The following is an 18,999-nucleotide window of genomic DNA, read 5'->3' on the forward strand; positions in this document are numbered from 1 at the left end:
CATTAATGAGATAAAGTAGGGTACGTGCTTTACAATCTCTTCACAATTTTAACGACGTCAACTAAAGTCCAGTCTTTCTCATCCACTTTTTCCTGTAAAGCAGTATTTCACAAATGTGACTGATGCTTTATAGTCTCCCATTTATTCACTAATTTCAAGGTGCTGGGCTTCTTCCTGTTCATCTCCATTACCAACCCCAGACTCTGGTTCACGTCAAGGTAGTCCTGATTCTTCTGCTGAATTCCTATGTTTTTTTGTCTCTCAGCCATTTCCTTTGGAACATTGGAAAAGGTTTCTCTAGCAAAGTCTCTCTATGAGCTGTACTGTCTAACATCTTCTAGAGTTTGCTGGCTCACTTTTTGTTGGATATTTTTTTTTTTCCTTCTTAATCTGATCCTCTAGAAAAATATTCTGAAAACAACTGGATGCAGCAACTTAAATCTCACACCTGCCTCTCAAAATTCCCTAATTGATAAGATAAATTTGTTTCTCTTCTTCCTAGTGTACAGTGAATAATCATTTTCCACAAATACTCTGTTGTCTCCAATTTTTAATACTTTTCCCTTTTGAGATAGTTTGTCAGGATCAACAGTTTCTGATATAATTGCATTTTTACTAATACAGGTCTTGTCTGCATTCTCACAGCCATGTTTAGAGCATACAGGCAATGTGCCCTTTTAGTTAACAAATTGTGCTTTCATAACATGAATACAGTCTGTTCCTTCAAGTTTCCCCTGGTATAGCAGAAAATCTCTGTGCACTCTGTCTTCTAATTCTACCATTTTTGAAACAACTCTTCTTGAGAAGTCTGATACACAGTCTTTTCTGAATTTTAGCCTCTGATTTTTGGAGTTGTATTAGTTCATATGAATAGGTATTACTATTTTCCAGATGTTTGTTGTTTGAGTTGATATACTCCTTCAGTGTCTCATTTATTTTAATCATCTCTTTGTACATTTGATTTTTCCTCTAAATTATTCTTTCTCATACCAAAGCTGAAGCCTGAACTGCTTTTTCCTGAACAGCTGCAGGATTCTTCTCAGCCAGTGTTTTCTCTTCAAAATTTCTGGTTGATTTTATTTCAGGATCTCTAAACGTTTTCTTTGCTGGCATCCAGTCAGTGCCTTACTAGCCAGTAATTGAATTTTACTCAAGTTGACAATATCACAGGCTCTTATTTCAAAGTTTTGTTTGTTAAACTAGGAGAGCTGAAATTAAGCTTTTGATCAGTGTGCAACCAAGTTGGAAGCCTCACATTATGATGATTTCATCTGAAATATGCAACGTTTTATTTGGAAGGAATGCATTTATTTTTACTTGGACTAATGCTCAATGTGTTAGTAGCACAAATTGATTAGGCCTGCTTTTTGACTTGCTAAGGTTACTTTTTTCTTGCAAACAGATGGAGAAGAGTGACTTGGGGAAGGAAAGCATAAGAAAAACTGCCGTACTTGTTATTAATAGATAATTTTGCAGGCATGTGGTTGTCTGTTATACTATGTTATAGGGAGTGATATGCAAATGGTCACGTCAATATTTTGATCCAATTTGTACTTGGTTTTCAAGTTTACAGTTTTTTAGATTTTGCACGGATAATCTATTTAAAGAATCATTATCAACTAATAATGCTTAAAATCCTTTTGCAGGCTAGATTATAGTGAACATGCAGCTATAAAAAACTTTGTGTCTTTCAGAAGCTAGGACATTTAATGTATTATGATTTTAACTTTTCTTTTTGCTTCTCATGTAGGGACACCACAGTTGATGCAAACGTTCATCTTGAGGCACGACGAGCATTTAAGTCTCGCAGGCATATATCTGAAGATGCAGAACAGTCTGACAATAGAGAGTCTCCTGATGTAAGAATTATTTTAGAGGAAGAATGCTACTCTTTCCTTTTTTGCCCACTGCATTCTGCTATTTTGCAGTTTACATAGCTATGCATTACGTAACAAACCTGATTGTAACACTAAGTACCACTCCTGAAATTCAAATCATCAATTTTCTCTGTTGGAAGGTTTTCTAAGGCTACTGTCAGTTTGTTATGCTTAACCTTTACATTAGAATTGTATTACTTTCAAAACCTTATTTCACTGGTCATCATAATTAAAAGGACTTAGTCTGCATATTACTTGGATAAACCCTGACTATTTCCATGACAGATATTATTAAGAGAACTGGCACAGTGGTATGAGGCAGGCTGTAAAAGTCTATATATACTTTTCTGTATGACTCTTCAGCTCTTCATTCAGCATCTAACAGCTTCTTTAATTTACATGTCTGCTTCATCTATGAATGGCTTTATATCAGTCATTGACGTAATGGAAGTGAGACTACAAGAAAGCAGAAGTCACCAAACATATGCTCATAGGATCTAATCAAAAAGCTCAAAAGCACAACTGTGTATGCACAAAGCTATTTACATACTCTCCTTTTTAGAGCATCATAGGAGAGTATTAAGTTCCACTTGAAAATGAAAATGTGTGCAGTGTCTTTTAATAATGCAGTCAAACCAAAAAGCCATACTTAGATATGGACATGTTTAGTTGTTAGAGCTTATTAACTTATTGTAAATAATACTTAGGTTGTATTGTTAGATATTTGCATCATTAAACAAGACAGTCTTATAGCCCCTGTTGTGTGAATAAATTTGGAGACAAGAAAGCAAGCATCTACAGACCTCCCTTTTTTCCTTTGGCTCAGAGTTGCACAGTGACATACAGATCGGTATAATGTGATCAAGCCAAAGATCCTGCAGATGTCTAGCAGCGGTTTCCTCAACAACAATGGTATCAAAGGTTTCAGATGTTATGATGAGTCTTAAGGTTGGGTTTATCCCGTCCACTGTTTAGTATTCAGCATCTTTTACAGGAAATGCTGAGGTGCAGCTTTGTTATTCCATCCCTGAAGGCGGCCTTTATTGGTGTTATCCTGCAAGCCTAAATACACCTCTGATGTGGTGCCCAAAATGAGGTTTTTCATCTTTTGTTGTTTTCCAGCACATTGAAACTTTGTCTTTAATGTTAAGGTTGACTTTTCAGTGGTTTTAATTGGTACTTTGTTCTCTACAAGACCATTCCATGCTCCTATCAAACTGGCAGACAGTGTGGCCTGAGACATATGGCTTAAACAAGTTTGTGGATGACTACAAATTAGGAGTCATTTTCAAATCCCTCTTTGACACAGAAGCCCTCCAGCAGGAAGATATACTTAAAATTGCATGGTCTAAAATTAAATGCTAAAAAGTAACATTGTCACATTTGGAAAACCCTCCCAATATATATATATATATATATATATATATATATATATATATAGCATTAACCATACCCTACTTCAAAATGAAAATATAGTTACAGACCTAGCAACTTGGTTTATAGTTCCCTTTCCTTTCATCACCATGTAGAAATGGTTGTCAGGAAATCCTGCTTGGTACAACCGATCATCAAGGGATTATCATTCAAATCTAATGATGTTATTTCCCCCCTTGTACTCAGCATTATCAGGCCAATTATTGAATGAAATACCCCTCCCCTTTGAGATTTGTCTCTCCAGCCATAAAAAAAACAGCTGGAAAGATCCTAGATGTTCCTAACAAATACGATCACAGGCTTAAAATCCCTAATCTACAGACAAGAGTTGGAGCACTATTCCACTCTTCTGTGTCTTTTAAGCCCCCCCCAGAGTTGACCTATGCCTTGCCTTTCATGCAGTTAGGATCCAAGTAGTCTAGGATCCGTCATACTTTCACAAGTCAGACAGTCTGACAAATGCCGGATCATTATCATCATCATTCCCATTTTCACACTTTCTGTATGGGTCCAGGGTTTCCTTGTTAACTGTCACCACCTCTCTTGCTTCATTGCCACTCCCCTACCTTCTTCGACAGTCATGCCTGACTCTGACTATCTCAGGTCTTCTCTTCCACAATCCATCATCTCTTTGTTGGATGTCCTTGTTCCCTCGTGCCTTTTTCCTGTGTCTTACAAATCTTCTTCATCAAGTCATCTTCTGCTTTCCTGCACATGTTCCCAAACTGCTGTGATTGGTGTTCTTTGACCATTTCTGCAATAGGAGCTACTTTGGTTTCTGTTCTGATGTTATAATTCCTTCATTCGTCCTGCAGTGTACATTTTACCACCCATCTCAGGTACTTCATATCTGTCATCTCTAGCTTCCCCAGCTAGTCTGCCTTCACTGCAAAGGTTTCTGTACCATACAGTAGTACTCTTCACACCACTGTTTTGTACAACTTGCTTTTCAGCTTCTTCAGCATTCTTCTGTCATAGCGCTTTTTGTAACACTCTGTGACAGTTGACTGCAGCACCTCCGATTCTAACATAGACCTCCTCATTCAGACTTCCGTTCTTATCTGCAACTGGTCTCCCTTACAAAACCTCCCTTTAGATGAAGCCGTTAGTTACTTTAACTCCACCTTCCTTGCCATTCTCAACCACCATGCTCCAACCAGATTAATTAGAATTCAAACCAAATCTGCTCCATGGCTTTCAAAAGAAACCAAACATAAAATAAATCTTAGAAACAAACTTTGGGCAAAATGGAGGAAGACTAAAAACCCTATAGACCAACTAACATTTAGACAGCTAAGAAATGAAACCAAGAAAGCTATAATATCTGATAAAAGAAACTACTACCTACAATCCCAACAAGCTAATCAAAACAACCCACAAAAATTTTGGGCTAGCATTAACCAACTACTCCATCCAGGTCAATCCACTACTCCAAATCCTCAAAATACTGACCACAAAAATCTATTGAATACTGCTAATGCTTTCAATACCTTTTTTACTAATGCTATACAAGCACTAGCTAGTCAACTATCACCTAATAACTTCACTCTCCCTTCCTATAAATCAACCTTACTCCCTACTTTTCATATTCAACCTATCCCAACAACAAATATTCTAACCCTTCTACAGAAACTAAAACCATGCTCACCCTCAGCAGATCAACTACCTGCTGAATTCCTACAACAATCAGCCAAAGCTATTGCTTATCCCATTTCTATTCTGATCAATAGAACTATTACCGAAAGTCATATCCCCAGTTTATGGAAAATCTCCCATATTATCCCCCTCCATAAAGGTGGACACTCCACTGAACTCTCCAACTACCGCCCCATTGCCCTTCTCTCTCCTTTGGCAAAGATCCTGGAGAAATGCATTCACAGAAAATTACTTGACCATCTAACCCAAAATAATTTACTTTCCAACTGTCAACATGGGTTCAGACCTTCACATAGCACTAGTACTGCCCTTCTTTCCTTCACAGATTGTATCAACAAAAACCGCAACTGTAACAAGCTTTCTTCAGCGCTATTTATTGACCTGTCTAAAGCTTTTGACATGGTAAATCACCAAATTCTCATCAAAATACTGAAATCCCTGTCACTAGATACATCTTCTATAAAGTGGTTCCAGTCCTACCTTGATAAAAGACAACAGGCCGTACTATGGCACAAGTCTCTCTCCACTCACCTGCATGTCAAACTTGGTGTCCCTCAAGGGTCCATCCTAGGACCTCTACTTTTTTCCGTATTTATTAATGACCTTTACCTTGCCATCCCCCAAGCCACATGCATACAATATGCAGATGACTCCACACTGATATGCTCAGCCACCTCCTCTTCTGAACTTCAATCTCTTACCCAACAAGTATTTAACACAGTTGAGCAATGGTTCACACATAGATGCCTTCTCCTAAACCCCAAAAAGACTAAACTCCTCCTCTTCTCTCCCACCAATAAATCCTCTCCTCTTGATTTCTCAGTTATCTCTACCAATAAAACTATTATATCCCCTGATCCAACCACCAAACTATTGGGTATCACCATTGACAACAATCTGAACTTTGATATCCATATTAACAATACTATAAAAACTGTCAACAAAAAACTTGGCTCTCTCTATAGGATAAAATCCTTCCTCTTACCTTCAGCTAAAACCACTATAGCACACACTCATCTAAACTCTTCACTTCTTTATGCCTCACCCATTTTTACTAATCTATCTAAAAATAATCTTAGCAAATTGGAAATGTCTTACAATAACATTGCCAGATTTGCTACAGGCAACCCATTTAGAACCCACCATTGCATTAATTTAAAGCAGCTGGGATAGCTTGAACTACAACATCTGATTAAATTCCATCAACTATCTATAGCCCACAACACTTTTTACAAACCTTCCAAAACTCCTATTCTATCCACACTCATCACTCCCTATAAAAACCTGAAATCCTTAAGGTCTTCTCAGATACTTCTAGTACATACCACTAAACCAAACAACAAGGCTGGTGACTCCCTCTTTTCTAATATTGTTGGAAAAGCCAGAAATCTCCTCCCCAGTGAACTCTCCTCACTTCCCTCAGTATAATGCTTTAAAAACAAATTGAAAGTGTTCCTCAGAACACAGTGGTTATACCCCTGTACTAAGCCTGACTAGTTATGTATCTCTTAATACTTTGCTCTTCCTACCCCTTCTACTCATTAACTGTAATTCCTTCCTTATTGACCATAATACTATCTCCCTCTAGAACATCTTGATTGTACTAGCATGCTATGTTATGCCTGTATTCTGCACTGCTGAATTTACTGTGATAACCTGTAATATGCATTGTAAATATGATTTTATTTTGTTTAATGTTTCCTTATTTGTTATCTTGTTAATTTCATAGTTCTGTCTTGGAGCTTATCTCCCCAGGCCTCTACTGAAAATGGACATTTATCCAGTTAGACTAGCCCAGTCAACAAATGTAAAATAAAATAAAATGAATAAATAAATTATCACCCATCCCAAATGACTGAAGCTGTTACCCTGTTTCACTGATTTCCCTTCTGTATCAGTTTTCTACTTCTTCTGATACGCTCTGTTTGCTGCCATGACAACTGTCTTGTCTGTACTCAGGTTCATTCCATATGCATTAGTTTTGCTTTCCATTCCCCTGTCATTTGCTGAAGTTTCTGTTCAGATTCTGTTTGTAATGTTACACTCTGTACACCTTGTTGATCTGCCTGTTCAACATGTTTGCTAATGTAGGTCCATTGCTTGTTTGAATCCCCACTCACACCATGATCCCTTATTTGAGTCCAAACAAACACTATTTGTACTTGTGTTGTTGGGTCCATATACACAGCCTGCACTAATTCTACCACTGATTCTTGGACTTTTGTTGGACTGCCCAAATCAGCTTTCTTGGGATCTTGTCATATGCTTTCTCCAAGTCTTGGAATACCCAGTTGACTGTTTTCTCATTTCTTGCATCTCCTCAGTTGTCTCACTGCAAAGATCAGGTCAGTTGTGCTGCATCCTGAGATAGATCTGAACTGCTTATCCCTCATCTTAGTTTCTACTACTTTGCGTATGTGTTTATCAGCCACCCTCTACAGGACTTTCATGCAGTGTCACAGAAGTTTGATACCTCTGTAGTGCACACAGTTGTGAGTGTGCTCTTTGTTCTTGTATACTGGCACTAGATTGTTTATTCTCCGGTCACATCAGATATGATATTCCCTCCATAATGCTGTGAGTACCCTCAGGAGCCATTTCTTCCTCTGACTGACCCAACATCTTGAGCATATCTGCTGTGACCTCATCTGAGCCTGCTACTTTCCCTGACTTCATTTCTTTAGTACTGTTCTTGTTCTAGGGTGAGCTGTTCCTCCTCTTTCATTGTTGCTGTGTATGGGAGCAGTACAGCTTCTTTGTGGGTTTATTCATTTAGAAGCTGCTGGAAGTACTCCTTCCATCTGTCTTTGATGTTCTGTGTGATGATGAACGGGTTGTTGCTGGAATCCCATATGAAGGTTGCATTATGGCTGTCTTCTTTATTGTTCTGTCTTTGCTCTGCAGCCTGATAAAAGTTTCTTTGTGTCATCTGCTGGGTCACTTTCCGTAGCTGTGATGCATTGTTCTTTGCTATTGCAGCTGCTCTCTTTGCCTCTTTCTGTTACCTCTCCCTCTCTAGTTATTTGCTCCCAATACCTTGGTTGCTTTGCCAGTTTTCTCCAGCCAGCTCCAGCTTCCCTTTGCCCATTCTCTGTACTCCTACTTGCAGTTATCCCTATTGGCAAAATCTCCTTTCTCCATTCTCGTGTTGGTTTAGTTCCTAGAATATTTTCTGGTATTTTATGAATATAATATTCTGTATGGCTGTTATTATCCTCCTTAAAATCAAATTATGTCCGCACATTTCAAACAAATGTTTATATCTCTGGAACTATATGGATTATGAAAGAAGTGTAAATGGTAAACTCCTCAGCACAAACTATTTTTTATAGTGGGTAGTGTTCTTTAGGTTCTAGGTCTTAAACTGAATTTTATAAGTCACAGTAAATACAGTAACTATTATGTTTTTGTAAACAACTTACAATATCTCACGAATCACCCAAGTTACCCACATACTGTCAAAATTTTATTCATCTAGCTGAGAACTTTCATATGAGGCTAAGGAGTTCTGTCTGTATTATCTGGTTGTTGAGATATTTAGAAAAATGTGAAAATTATCTATGTAAATTAATGTCATAAAAACAGTAGTTAATATCTGTTTAGCTGCACAAGCTGAGATCAAATATTAAGGCAGTTGAGTTTTCAGTTGTGTAAGCTTTAAGATGAAATCTTTTAAAACCTTGTACATAGCACGGTTTTGGAATTGTTGATGCAAATATGAGCAAGCAATATTTGACACTTAGATGCATGAGTAGGAGTTAACTGCAGATGCACCTGGAGACATCACTCCGATGTAATGAGTTAAGGACCTGCATCTAAAATCCCACTCTTTACTTATTTCTTGAATTTCATCTCTGCTTCATTATCATCCCTTTCCACTTTGAGCTATAACCTTCTGCTTGTGTTATATATATGATATATAATTATGTAGCTGTAAAAAAATCCCTTCAAATCAGTTAATCCTGAACCACTTATTCTTTTGGAAGAATCACCGTATCCGACTTAACTCTTGACGTCTTCCCCTCCCACATGAATTCCTTTAACTGTTATTACTTACTGTCCACAACTTTTCTGATTGATAAAAATGTACCTGAGCTGTATATAAAACTCATAGGACTAAAAACACTTTCACTGCTTGTATCTTATTGTCCGTATTCATAAACAATAGCTACCTGTTTCTCAGTTTTTATGTTATCTTTTGTTTAGTCTCTTCCCATGGGTCTACTTCAGAAGACTGACAAACCGAAAGAATGAATCCCAAAAGACTGAAAATTCTGAACACATTTTTAATGCAGGGGGAAACCTCTCCTGCACCCCTCATGTGGAGGGCTGCACCCTCACACCCCCTTCTTTCTATGTATACCAACTCTAAGATTGCACAACAGTGAAGAAGGGGCAAATTCCATCATTCAGTATTTTGAATTTTCAGTCTTTTGGGATTCATTCTTTTGTTTTTTCAGTCTTCTGAAGTAGACCCGTCCCCATAACTGTGGGTATTGGCTGAACCAATTCATGTGCCAGTGCATAATTTCTGGCTATAGCCTTTAGCTTCATTAATTTTATAGCCAAAAAGACATGAAATTGGCTCAAAATGTTCCACAACACTGAGATGTCCTTTTCTGGATTTATCAGTTACAAAATAATAACATCTACAAACAAAACCAGCTTTTCTTGATTACCTTCACCGGGAATGGTGCCACAAAATGGTGCAACAAAAGATGATTGATTTTAACAACTGGATGAGTTTCTGGTGTCATTCTAAGGGGATCCAGTATTTGTCAGCATAGATAGACATGATTAACAAACCATGTTGCTTTGCCAGGGATCATCTGTATCTATCCCCTCTAGGCTTTCAAATTCTGGCTAAAACTTTGTCCTTACCCATAGAGCCTTTTTTAGGCAATACCAAATTGACAAACCTATTGCATAGCAAAATCAACTCAACTGAAGTTTAAAGTGTTACTGCTAAATTCCAGGAGCCTAAACAAAAGTTCCACTCCCTCCAAGCCCTCCTCACCCTAGAGAATATAGACGTCTGTACAGTTACTGAGACATGGCATAAAACTACAGAGAGTACCCTGGCAGTGCAACGTTTCGGTGCCTTCCACACTTTTAAGCCAGTAGCTGCTCAGATAGGGACTAAAGAAGGTGTCTTGATATACATCAATTAACAGGCATAGCTCTAGGTTGTTTAAACAGGATGATGCACTGGAATTTCTTCACATGTAAGTCATCATCGATAAAATCCCGTACCATATCCTAACAAGCTGTAGGTCACCCTCTATGTCCCATGAAACTTATAAAACATACGTATACCTATTGGAGACGCTCACCGTCCCATCTAACACCTTAGTTATGGGGGAGTTTAATTATCCTTCTAAGACTGGGAATCCTACATGGCCCCAAGTCTGCAGGCACAGAGATTTCAGGACTTCATAAATACAAACTACCTTTAACTAGTTAGTGGATACGCCCAATAGAGGTTCCAACATAGTGGACCTCGTACTCACAAATATGGAAGAATGCTACACTGCCTCCAATGTCACATCTTCCCTGATAAGGTCTGAGCATAAAGCTGTGTCCTTCAAAATCAACCCCAGTAAATCCAGTAACAGTTATAGGAACTATTCCAAGACAAACTATCTTTTATTAAGCGATAGTTTGTCAAAATTCATTGTCCCACCAAATCCAGAAAACACAGCAGCCTATATAGAATTGCTCATAGAAACTCTGTACAGTCATGTCAGTGGCTGCATAAAGGCTGTTGTACCTACAGAAGTAAACTTAAAACTAACTCCAAAAAACAAACCATCCTGGTGGCATCTCAGATTAAACAGGTTATACAACAAAAGGAAAAAAATCAAGGCTAAAATCAAGAATTGTAACTCCTATAAAGATAAGAACTCTCTCATCAAAATAAACAGACATGTAAGAGGGCTAATTAAGTCCAATAAATCCAATTCTGAGGTCAGAATAGCCTTCCAGACAAAAGACAACCATAAGACCTTCTTCAGCTATGTCAGAAACCCGACAGGCGACACACAGCAGTGTGCTGAACTGGTGGTTAATTGAGCCACATTCATTGAGACAGACGATGTAGTGAATCTGCTGGCTGACAAATTCAGTTCCAGTTTTACCCCCGCTCACCCCAAGCCACCTCTCAAGAAATATCTTCAAATATAAGAAAGCATGTGCTGGCTGGACTTGCAAAGGCCAAAAACACAGCCTCATTGGGCCGCAGTAATAGCTAAGGATGCCTCCTGAATTGTCTAAAACATGACCTATCAGGACCAGTGGAGCTACTGCTTAGCTTTATTCCAGGCTTCCTGCCACAAGAAGGACAGCTGCAACAATCATCTCACTTCATTAGGGCAGACCTTAAACAGATCCCGGATACTACAGACCCATTAGTTTGACTAGTCTTATATGCAAAGCCATGGAAAGATTTATCATTGAAATGATCAACAAAGATGTCAGAAACCTTCAGACACTGGATTCATTCCACTTTGGCTTTGTCAAAGAAAGGCCATGGCTAGTGCAACTGGTGAACTGCTTTAAAAAGGTCACCAAGGCAATGAATGATGGGTAAAACAGGGGATACAGCTTACCTTGACATGGCTAAGGCATTTAATACAATACTCCACTTTGGTATTGTTAACAAACTTACATAATTAGGCATGAACCCATATATAACACGCTGGATAGCCAACTGGCTCACAGGTAGGCCCCAGGAAGTTAGGATTGGTGAGACCACTTCTTCAAAGAGGCCAGTCACTATTGGAATCCCTCAAGGCCCTCTCCTCTTTGGCATCTACTTCTCGTGCCAAAGCCATGGCTTAAAACTCAGTGCAAAGAAATGTATTATAGTACCTTTTGGAAAGTCATCCCTAGTCATTGTCAGCCTAGTATACACCCATGAACCATAGCAGGAATATCCTTGAATTTCTGAGTCCCTTATTTTCTTTGCCAATGGCTCTAAGTATAAAGTAAATAACAAAGGGGAAAGAGAACACCCCTGCCTGGTTCCTCTGTTCAGAAACAGCATATCAGAAAGGAACCCTCCCACTTTAATTCTTGTCCCCCAATCCGTCCTCTAGCCTCTTAATTAACCTTATTATTATATCAGAGAATACAGATGCTTTCATTGCCCTACTCATAAAATTCCAGCTCACTCTGTCGAATGCTTTCATTGCATGAAGACTCACCAGCAACAGTAATATTTTTTTTACATTCTGCTTACCTCTGGATCATCATTGTTCTGTTAATGTTTATTGTGAAGTTATTATTCTGTTAATATCAAATGTTTGCTCTCTCCACAAAAAACACATTTATCTATGTCTGTCAATTATGGCAACACCTTTACCATTCTTTTAGCTAGTACAGACTTAAAGACTTTATAGCCATGGTTTAAAATTGAAGTGAGTCTTTATGAAGCTGGGTCTACCTCTCACTTTAACATAATTTAGTCTTGCATAAATATTTCCATTTGTGCTTATTCTTGATTTCAACATTTCTCGGCTTTATACACATTTTCATAAAATTTTCAAAATATCTCTATTACTTGTACAGGATCTCGGGTTATTTATCTTGTTACAGGCTCCCTAAATTTGGTGACAACACTTTCCACCTCTTGTGCCAAGTCATGCTAAAAGTTTTTGTGCTCTGGAGTTATTATCAAAAATAGTTGTTTAACAGCAATCTTTCTAGTCTCATGCATATTATCCATATACTCCCTTTTATTTTATCTTCTGTGTAGCATTCTGCAGTTGTGCCTCTTATTGTTCTATGAGACTCCCCTTATTCAGTACTTTAACCTTTGTCAGCCCCTTTAAATAATCTGTATTACCTTGTAATCATATTCTTTTTTTTTTTCAAATAATTTTTTATTGTTTTCAAAATAAATTCAATGCAAACAGAATAGGGATACAAAACATTCTAGGTTGATAACCATGTGTATGAACCTGAATAAATAATTACAAACAGTACTAGAATACAATTCTAAAATAAGAGGCATTAGGAGAAATATAAAGCTACTGGAGGCATTGAAGACCACTAAAAGGAGAAAAAAAAAAAGATACATTATTTACAAAAACAAAAAAAGAAACCCCATGCTACCTAAATGTATAAGAGCAGTATCAAAAGAGAGAATTAAAGAGGTAAGACGAAGAAAGATATAAACACCCCGTTGGGTAAAAATTAGTAGTGGAAGATAGATAGAACAAGAAATTGCAAAGGAATGTCACATATGAAATGAACAAGGTATTAGTCACCTAGAATTACATCTAATAGGCAATTCCATAGATTGGCGAAGTAGGCTTTCTTTCTAGGACCATTGATAATGAATTTTTGAGCTGAAATATATTTTAATGCCATCTCTTTGAAACCCTGCCATGACAATTTTGTGCGATCTATCCAGTTATAAGTGATGTAGAGTTTGATTAAAGAGCAGAGAGTGATGAGAATGTGAAGGTGAAGTTTAGGCATTTTGGAAAGGGGAATATTCAGTATGGCTGTTTGCCAAGAGAGAGTGGAGTTATAGTAACCCATCTTTTTTAGTCGCACTTTGAGAGAACACCATAGTTTATAGGAATGATTACAGTGCCACATAATATGAAGAAGATCTGCTCTCAAGCAAGGGCAGCAAGAACAAGCAGCGGAGTTGTTAGGATTAAATTTGTTGAGTATTACAGGTGAATGATACGCATTGTTATTTAACATCAATTGGGTATATAATAATTTTTTGAAGGGAGCAAGTTCAAGGGTGGTTTTTATGGCTAAAAGTTTTTGATCTTCCGTAATGGGAGAACCTATATTGTCCCAGAAGGTGGAGAAGAGGCAATTATTATTATCTAATAATGGTTTAAGTATATTGTAAGAGGAAGAGACAGTTTTTTTGGGATTTAAAAGTGTAGAGATAATTTCAGATATTTTATTGATTCCCAAAGAATCAGGTGTAGTGTAGACAACTTGAGAGGAAATGGTTTCACGTAGTTGACGAAGGATAACTGTGTATTTGTTATTGGCCTTGAGGGATGCACGTAGTTCTGTGATCGATAGGGACTTATGTTTAAGGAGGTCCCAAACTGTAAAGTCCTTGATAAGGGAGAACTTAGAGAGATCAAACATATTGTTGTTAATTTTAAGATTTGGATTCAGATGTAGTGGTTGTAGAAGGGGGAGAATGTTTTCAAGGTTAATGTCCTTGATCAATTTTGAAATAACCTAATTTTATGCTTCAATAAGGGGAGTAATTTGGAGTCATATAGAGAGGAATGGGAAAGAAATGGGATAGCTTTCGGGTTGATTTTGTTGGAGATGACATGACGGTGCCATATCTTCAACCAGGCAGGAATATGGCTGAGTGGATTAGGATCCATGTATGAAATGGACAATAACCTGTTTGAGCAGATAATCGTGTAATATAAATGAAAATTTGGAAGGCCCACTCCTCCTTTCTCTTTGGGGAGAGTAAGTTTAGAGTACGAGATCCTGACTCTCTTGGGAAACCAGAGAAATTTTGCGATTTTATTGTTAAATTTAAGGAAGAGATTATTTGATATCATTATATTGGTAGCATTAAATTGATAAAGAAGTCTCGGTAGAATATTCATCTTCACAATGGCTACTTTAGATAAAAAAGCTAGATTAAGAAGTTTCCATCTTTGTAGGTCTTGGCAAATAGTAGCCCAGGATTTTAGTAAATTGTTTTGAAGAGCAGAGGCTTGGTTGTGTTCAAAATTAATGCCGAGATATTTGATACTATATGAGATATGAAAGGAGGATTCTGGGAAAAAAAAAGGTTTATGAGCGTCAGGGTTAATTGGGAGAATAAATGATTTTTTCTTATTAATTTGGAGGCTAGAGACATTAGAGAAGTTGTTAATTGCATTTATAATTTTGGGTAGGTCAGAATTGGGATACTGAAAGTATAAATTTAGATCATCGGCGAAGGCCGATAGGGCAACTTGTGTATTCAGAATTCTGGGGATGGTGTGGTGTGTATTCTGAACAATATATAAGAAGAAAGGTTCAATAAATATATTAAACAGGAAAGGAGAAAGTGGGCATCCTTGTCTTGTTCCATTAGTAATCATAATCGTGTTAGAGCTTTTTTTATTAATATATAAGGAAGTATAAGAGTTTGTATAAAGAATTCTGATCATATCTATAAAGGTTTTAGGGATATTGAAGTGAGTCATGGTGGAGAATAAGAAGACCCAGTTTACTCTGTCGAACGCTTTTGAGGCATCAAGAGTCAAGGCGTACAAAGGATTTTTATCTCTTTTAGTAAAATGTATTAGTGAGTCTAGAGTTAAAGTATTATCCCATGTATGTCTGTTGCTCATGAAACCAGCTTGATCCTGAGAAATTATATGTGGCATTATCTGTTTGAGTCTGTTGGCCAGAACAGCTGCAAATATTTTAATATCTACATTGATAAGCGAGATGGGTCTGTAACTGTGAGGGTCTGTTTTGTCATGATTATTTTTTAAAATTAAAATCGTTTTAGATATATTCCAGTGCAGGTCGGTAATTCCATTTTTTATAATAAAGTTGAATATCTTAAGAAGAATAGGGGCGATCTTTAAGCTAAAGGTTTTAAAGAAGTTAGTGGTAAACCCATCTGGGCCAGGGGATTTGCCTAATTTGAGATTATTAATGACATTTTGAATCTCTTGAATATTAAACGGAGCGGATAATAAGGACACCTGTTCTGCATTAAGGGAAGGGGCAGCAATTGAGTCGAGAAAGATTTCTATTTGGGGGTTTAAGGAATTTTGGTCGTTTTTGCTATAGATATCAGAATAAAGATCATGAAAAAGTTGAATTATTTCAGAATCAGATTTGTAAAGTTTATCCTTATATAGAAGGATAGAGATTTTGGCAGCACCATTGTTATTTTTAAGTATTCTAGCTAAAGTTCTCGAGGGAATTTGTGCCCATTCAGAATAAGTAGCAATAAGTCTTTGTTCGTGAAGGGAGTAGTTATGAGAGTGTAAATCAAGTAATTCTTTACGAGTTGTTTTAATTAAATCTTCTAATTTTGAGTCAGGGTGTGTTCTCTGTTTTTTTTCAAGAGATGCCAGGGTAATGAGTAGGGCAGATTCTTTTTTTTTACTGAGTTTTTTGAAGAATGAGGCTTTACTGATTAGAAATCCTCTTAGTTCTGCCACCTTGTAATCATATTCTTGCTCTTTTTATTTCTACCCTGTTTTTAAAGTTCATTTTCATTCTGTCCTACTCACTAGCTGTAGCATATGAAGAAATTTCTATCATCCTTAATAAATCTTAATAATTTTCACTACCCATTCCTTAAATTACTCTCTTTCTAACAAGTAGGTGGGAAAGACCCAGTGTCAAATTTTTGCTTCATTAATGCTGCATGTTTATCTTAGTTTTTATTGGTGTATGATCTGAAATAGTTACTGGACGTGTGTCAAAACTGTCAATTAAACACACATGTTCCTATGAAATACAATGTCTGTCTCGTCTAGTCCAGTTATTATACCTTGGGGAATACTATGTAAATTTTCTTTGAGTTTCTGCTGCTGAATTCATGTCTCCCATGCCAAATATATATATATATATATATATATATATATATATTTTTTTTTTTTTGTTTGTTTCCCCTTCTAGGTCCCATAGATACATCCTTGTTGTTGCAAGTCAAGTGCCAGTCTCCATCTATGAATAATAATTTCTTCTTAAAGCTGATTTTTTCTTTCCAAAATTTCTTAAGCTCCATAATAGGATGGCGCAGTAGTGCAGCGGCTGCAATGTCACCTCACAGCAAGAGGTTCTCCGGTTTGATTATCGGCTGGGGTGCCTTCTGTGTGGAGTCTGCATGTCCTCCCTGCATTCATCTGGGTTTCCTCTGGGTGCTCCGGTTTCCTCCCTCATTATAAAGACATGCATCTGGAGTGTTTCTCGTTGGGCCTCCGCTGAAAATTGGCTTAGTTCCAAGTCGGACTTCCCTACGGAAGGCACTGACTTCAGTGAGGGAGAAGGATCCCCACAGTCACCCTCTGAGGATGTGTCCTTTGGGGAGATTTTGAAACAGAAGGGTGGCTGACAGTCCAGTAATCCTTCACCTGAGGAGTCGGTGTACCTGCTTACCTTTGGTTCCTGCCCATCTGCCTCCTGGGTGGCTCCACCCACTGATGAGCTCATAGGTTTGATCTCTAGGCAGGTGTGGGAGACCCCATATTCTATCTAGCCTATTTCCTGAGATCAAATAAAATAATAAGCTATCCCTCTGACAAGGCCTTCCGGATGAAAGGGGTGGCAGTAGATGCCATGGTCATGGTGGCAGTGACCAAGAAGGAACTTTCCGAGCAGAGTTCAACTATCCATCCTCCTAATAAGGATTCTTGGACGATGGATATCTATCTTTGTCTTGTGATCACTGAATTATCTTTCGCATTTTACCAGGTTACAAAGGGATCTGATCAAGGAGCTTTCAGATACCCTTGAAGGAGCAGTAGCTGAAGGAGCCAAAGAGAAAGTAGCTTCCCAATTAGCCACCCTATATTCTGTACCTAACTCTTCCATGAAGTTCATTGTGCATGCAGCCAAAGGAATGATTAGAGTGGCGGGTTCCGGCATCTCTATGAGGAGGCATGCCTGCATGTGCCTTTGTGGAATCTTTGAAGTCTTCATTCGACAACGCTTTGCTTGACAGCACATCTCTTTTTGGTCCCAAAGTCAAAGGTATGCTATCCAGGTGTGAGAAGTAAGGTAAGCCTCCTTTTGCCATGGGCATAAGTTTCTCGGCTCCTCAGAGACCTTATCCTAGGGGTCAGAGAGGCAGCAGAAAAATGTGGTTCAGGAAGTCTCAAGGGTCCTTCCAAAACACGTGGAGAGTTTTAATAATGGAAGATGCTGCCCTCGCGGCAGAGGAGGTCCACCGAACCAAGGGCCCTGGGAGTCATTCTTCGGGAGGCACGAATGTCCACCTGTGGAGGCAATCGGGGTCGACTCTCCCTGCAATGGAGAGCATGGCAAAAGATAACTTCCGATATGTGGGTGTAGAGGATAATATCCAGTGGTTACCAAATTCCCTTTTCTCAACAAACCCCTCCCAACAAGAGGATCCCAGACATTCCACCCAGTCAAAGGAATCGGGCGGTCATTCAAATCCAAAGACTGCTAGAAAAAAAGAGTCCTACAAGAGGTTCCTGAGATCAGAGAGGATTTGGATCTGACTCAAGGTTCTTTTTGGTTACAAAGAAAACAAGGGACTGGAGACCAATCTTGGATTTCAGTAGATTGAACAAGTCAATTCACCGTTGCAAGTTCTGAGTGTTCACAATTCGGTCCATACTTCCTTTTCTGGAATAAGTCGACTGGATGTGCTCTATAGATTTTCAGAATGGGTACTACCATATAAAAATGGACAGATGCTTCAGAAGATATTTACCCTATCAGTTAGGAGCTAGTCATTACCAGTTAAGAACACTGCCCTTTGGTCTCACTGCTGCCCCGAGAGTGTTCATCAAATGCTTGACAGTGGTTGCGGCTCATCTGAGATGACAAGGTTTCCAGGTGTTTCCTTATTTAGATGACTGGCTCATATCCGCCCTGACCAGGCATCTTCTTATATCTGTTCTTCAAATCTGTTCCGAGCTAGGTGTAACCATAAATTGCCAAAGGTCTCACCTGGAATCTACTCAAACACTGGAGTTCATAGGAGCACTGCTAGACACCACTCAAATGATTGCAAAACTTCCTCCTTCCAGACTGTTAACAATCAGATGGCAAACTTTGATTAATTAGGAACAAGAAGGTAGCTTTCTGTCATGTTCTACAGGCATTAGGATCTACGGCCAGTGATTGTGTTGGTTCCGTTAGCCAGGTTTCACATGAAGATTCTGTAATGGTGTCTGGCTGCTCAGTGGTCAATAATCCACCAACCAATGTCTCACCAAATTCTTATAACAGACATATGCAAAAATAATCTTTCATGGTGGATTTGTTCAGAACAGGTGACACAAGGTTGACCTTTTGTTCCCCCTCAACCACAGGCTATGGT

The 18,999-nt window shown here is 38.2% G+C and overlaps 1 protein-coding gene across 1 annotated transcript in view; it reads left to right on the forward strand.

The window, feature by feature from the left end:
• The window catches only part of NEDD4 (NEDD4 E3 ubiquitin protein ligase), a 1,779,469-nt gene that overhangs the window by 834,413 nt on the left and 926,057 nt on the right, over positions 1-18,999 (forward strand). The window contains exon 6 of the mRNA XM_044078965.1: positions 1,751-1,859. Within this exon, the coding sequence (XP_043934900.1) occupies positions 1,751-1,859 (109 nt within the window). The remainder of the gene's footprint in view (positions 1-1,750; positions 1,860-18,999) is intronic.

This window comes from Protopterus annectens, chromosome 7.part1 (genome assembly GCF_019279795.1).
Source record: "Protopterus annectens isolate FY-2018-M chromosome 7.part1, PAN1.0, whole genome shotgun sequence".
Lineage (NCBI taxonomy): Eukaryota > Metazoa > Chordata > Ceratodontiformes > Protopteridae > Protopterus > Protopterus annectens.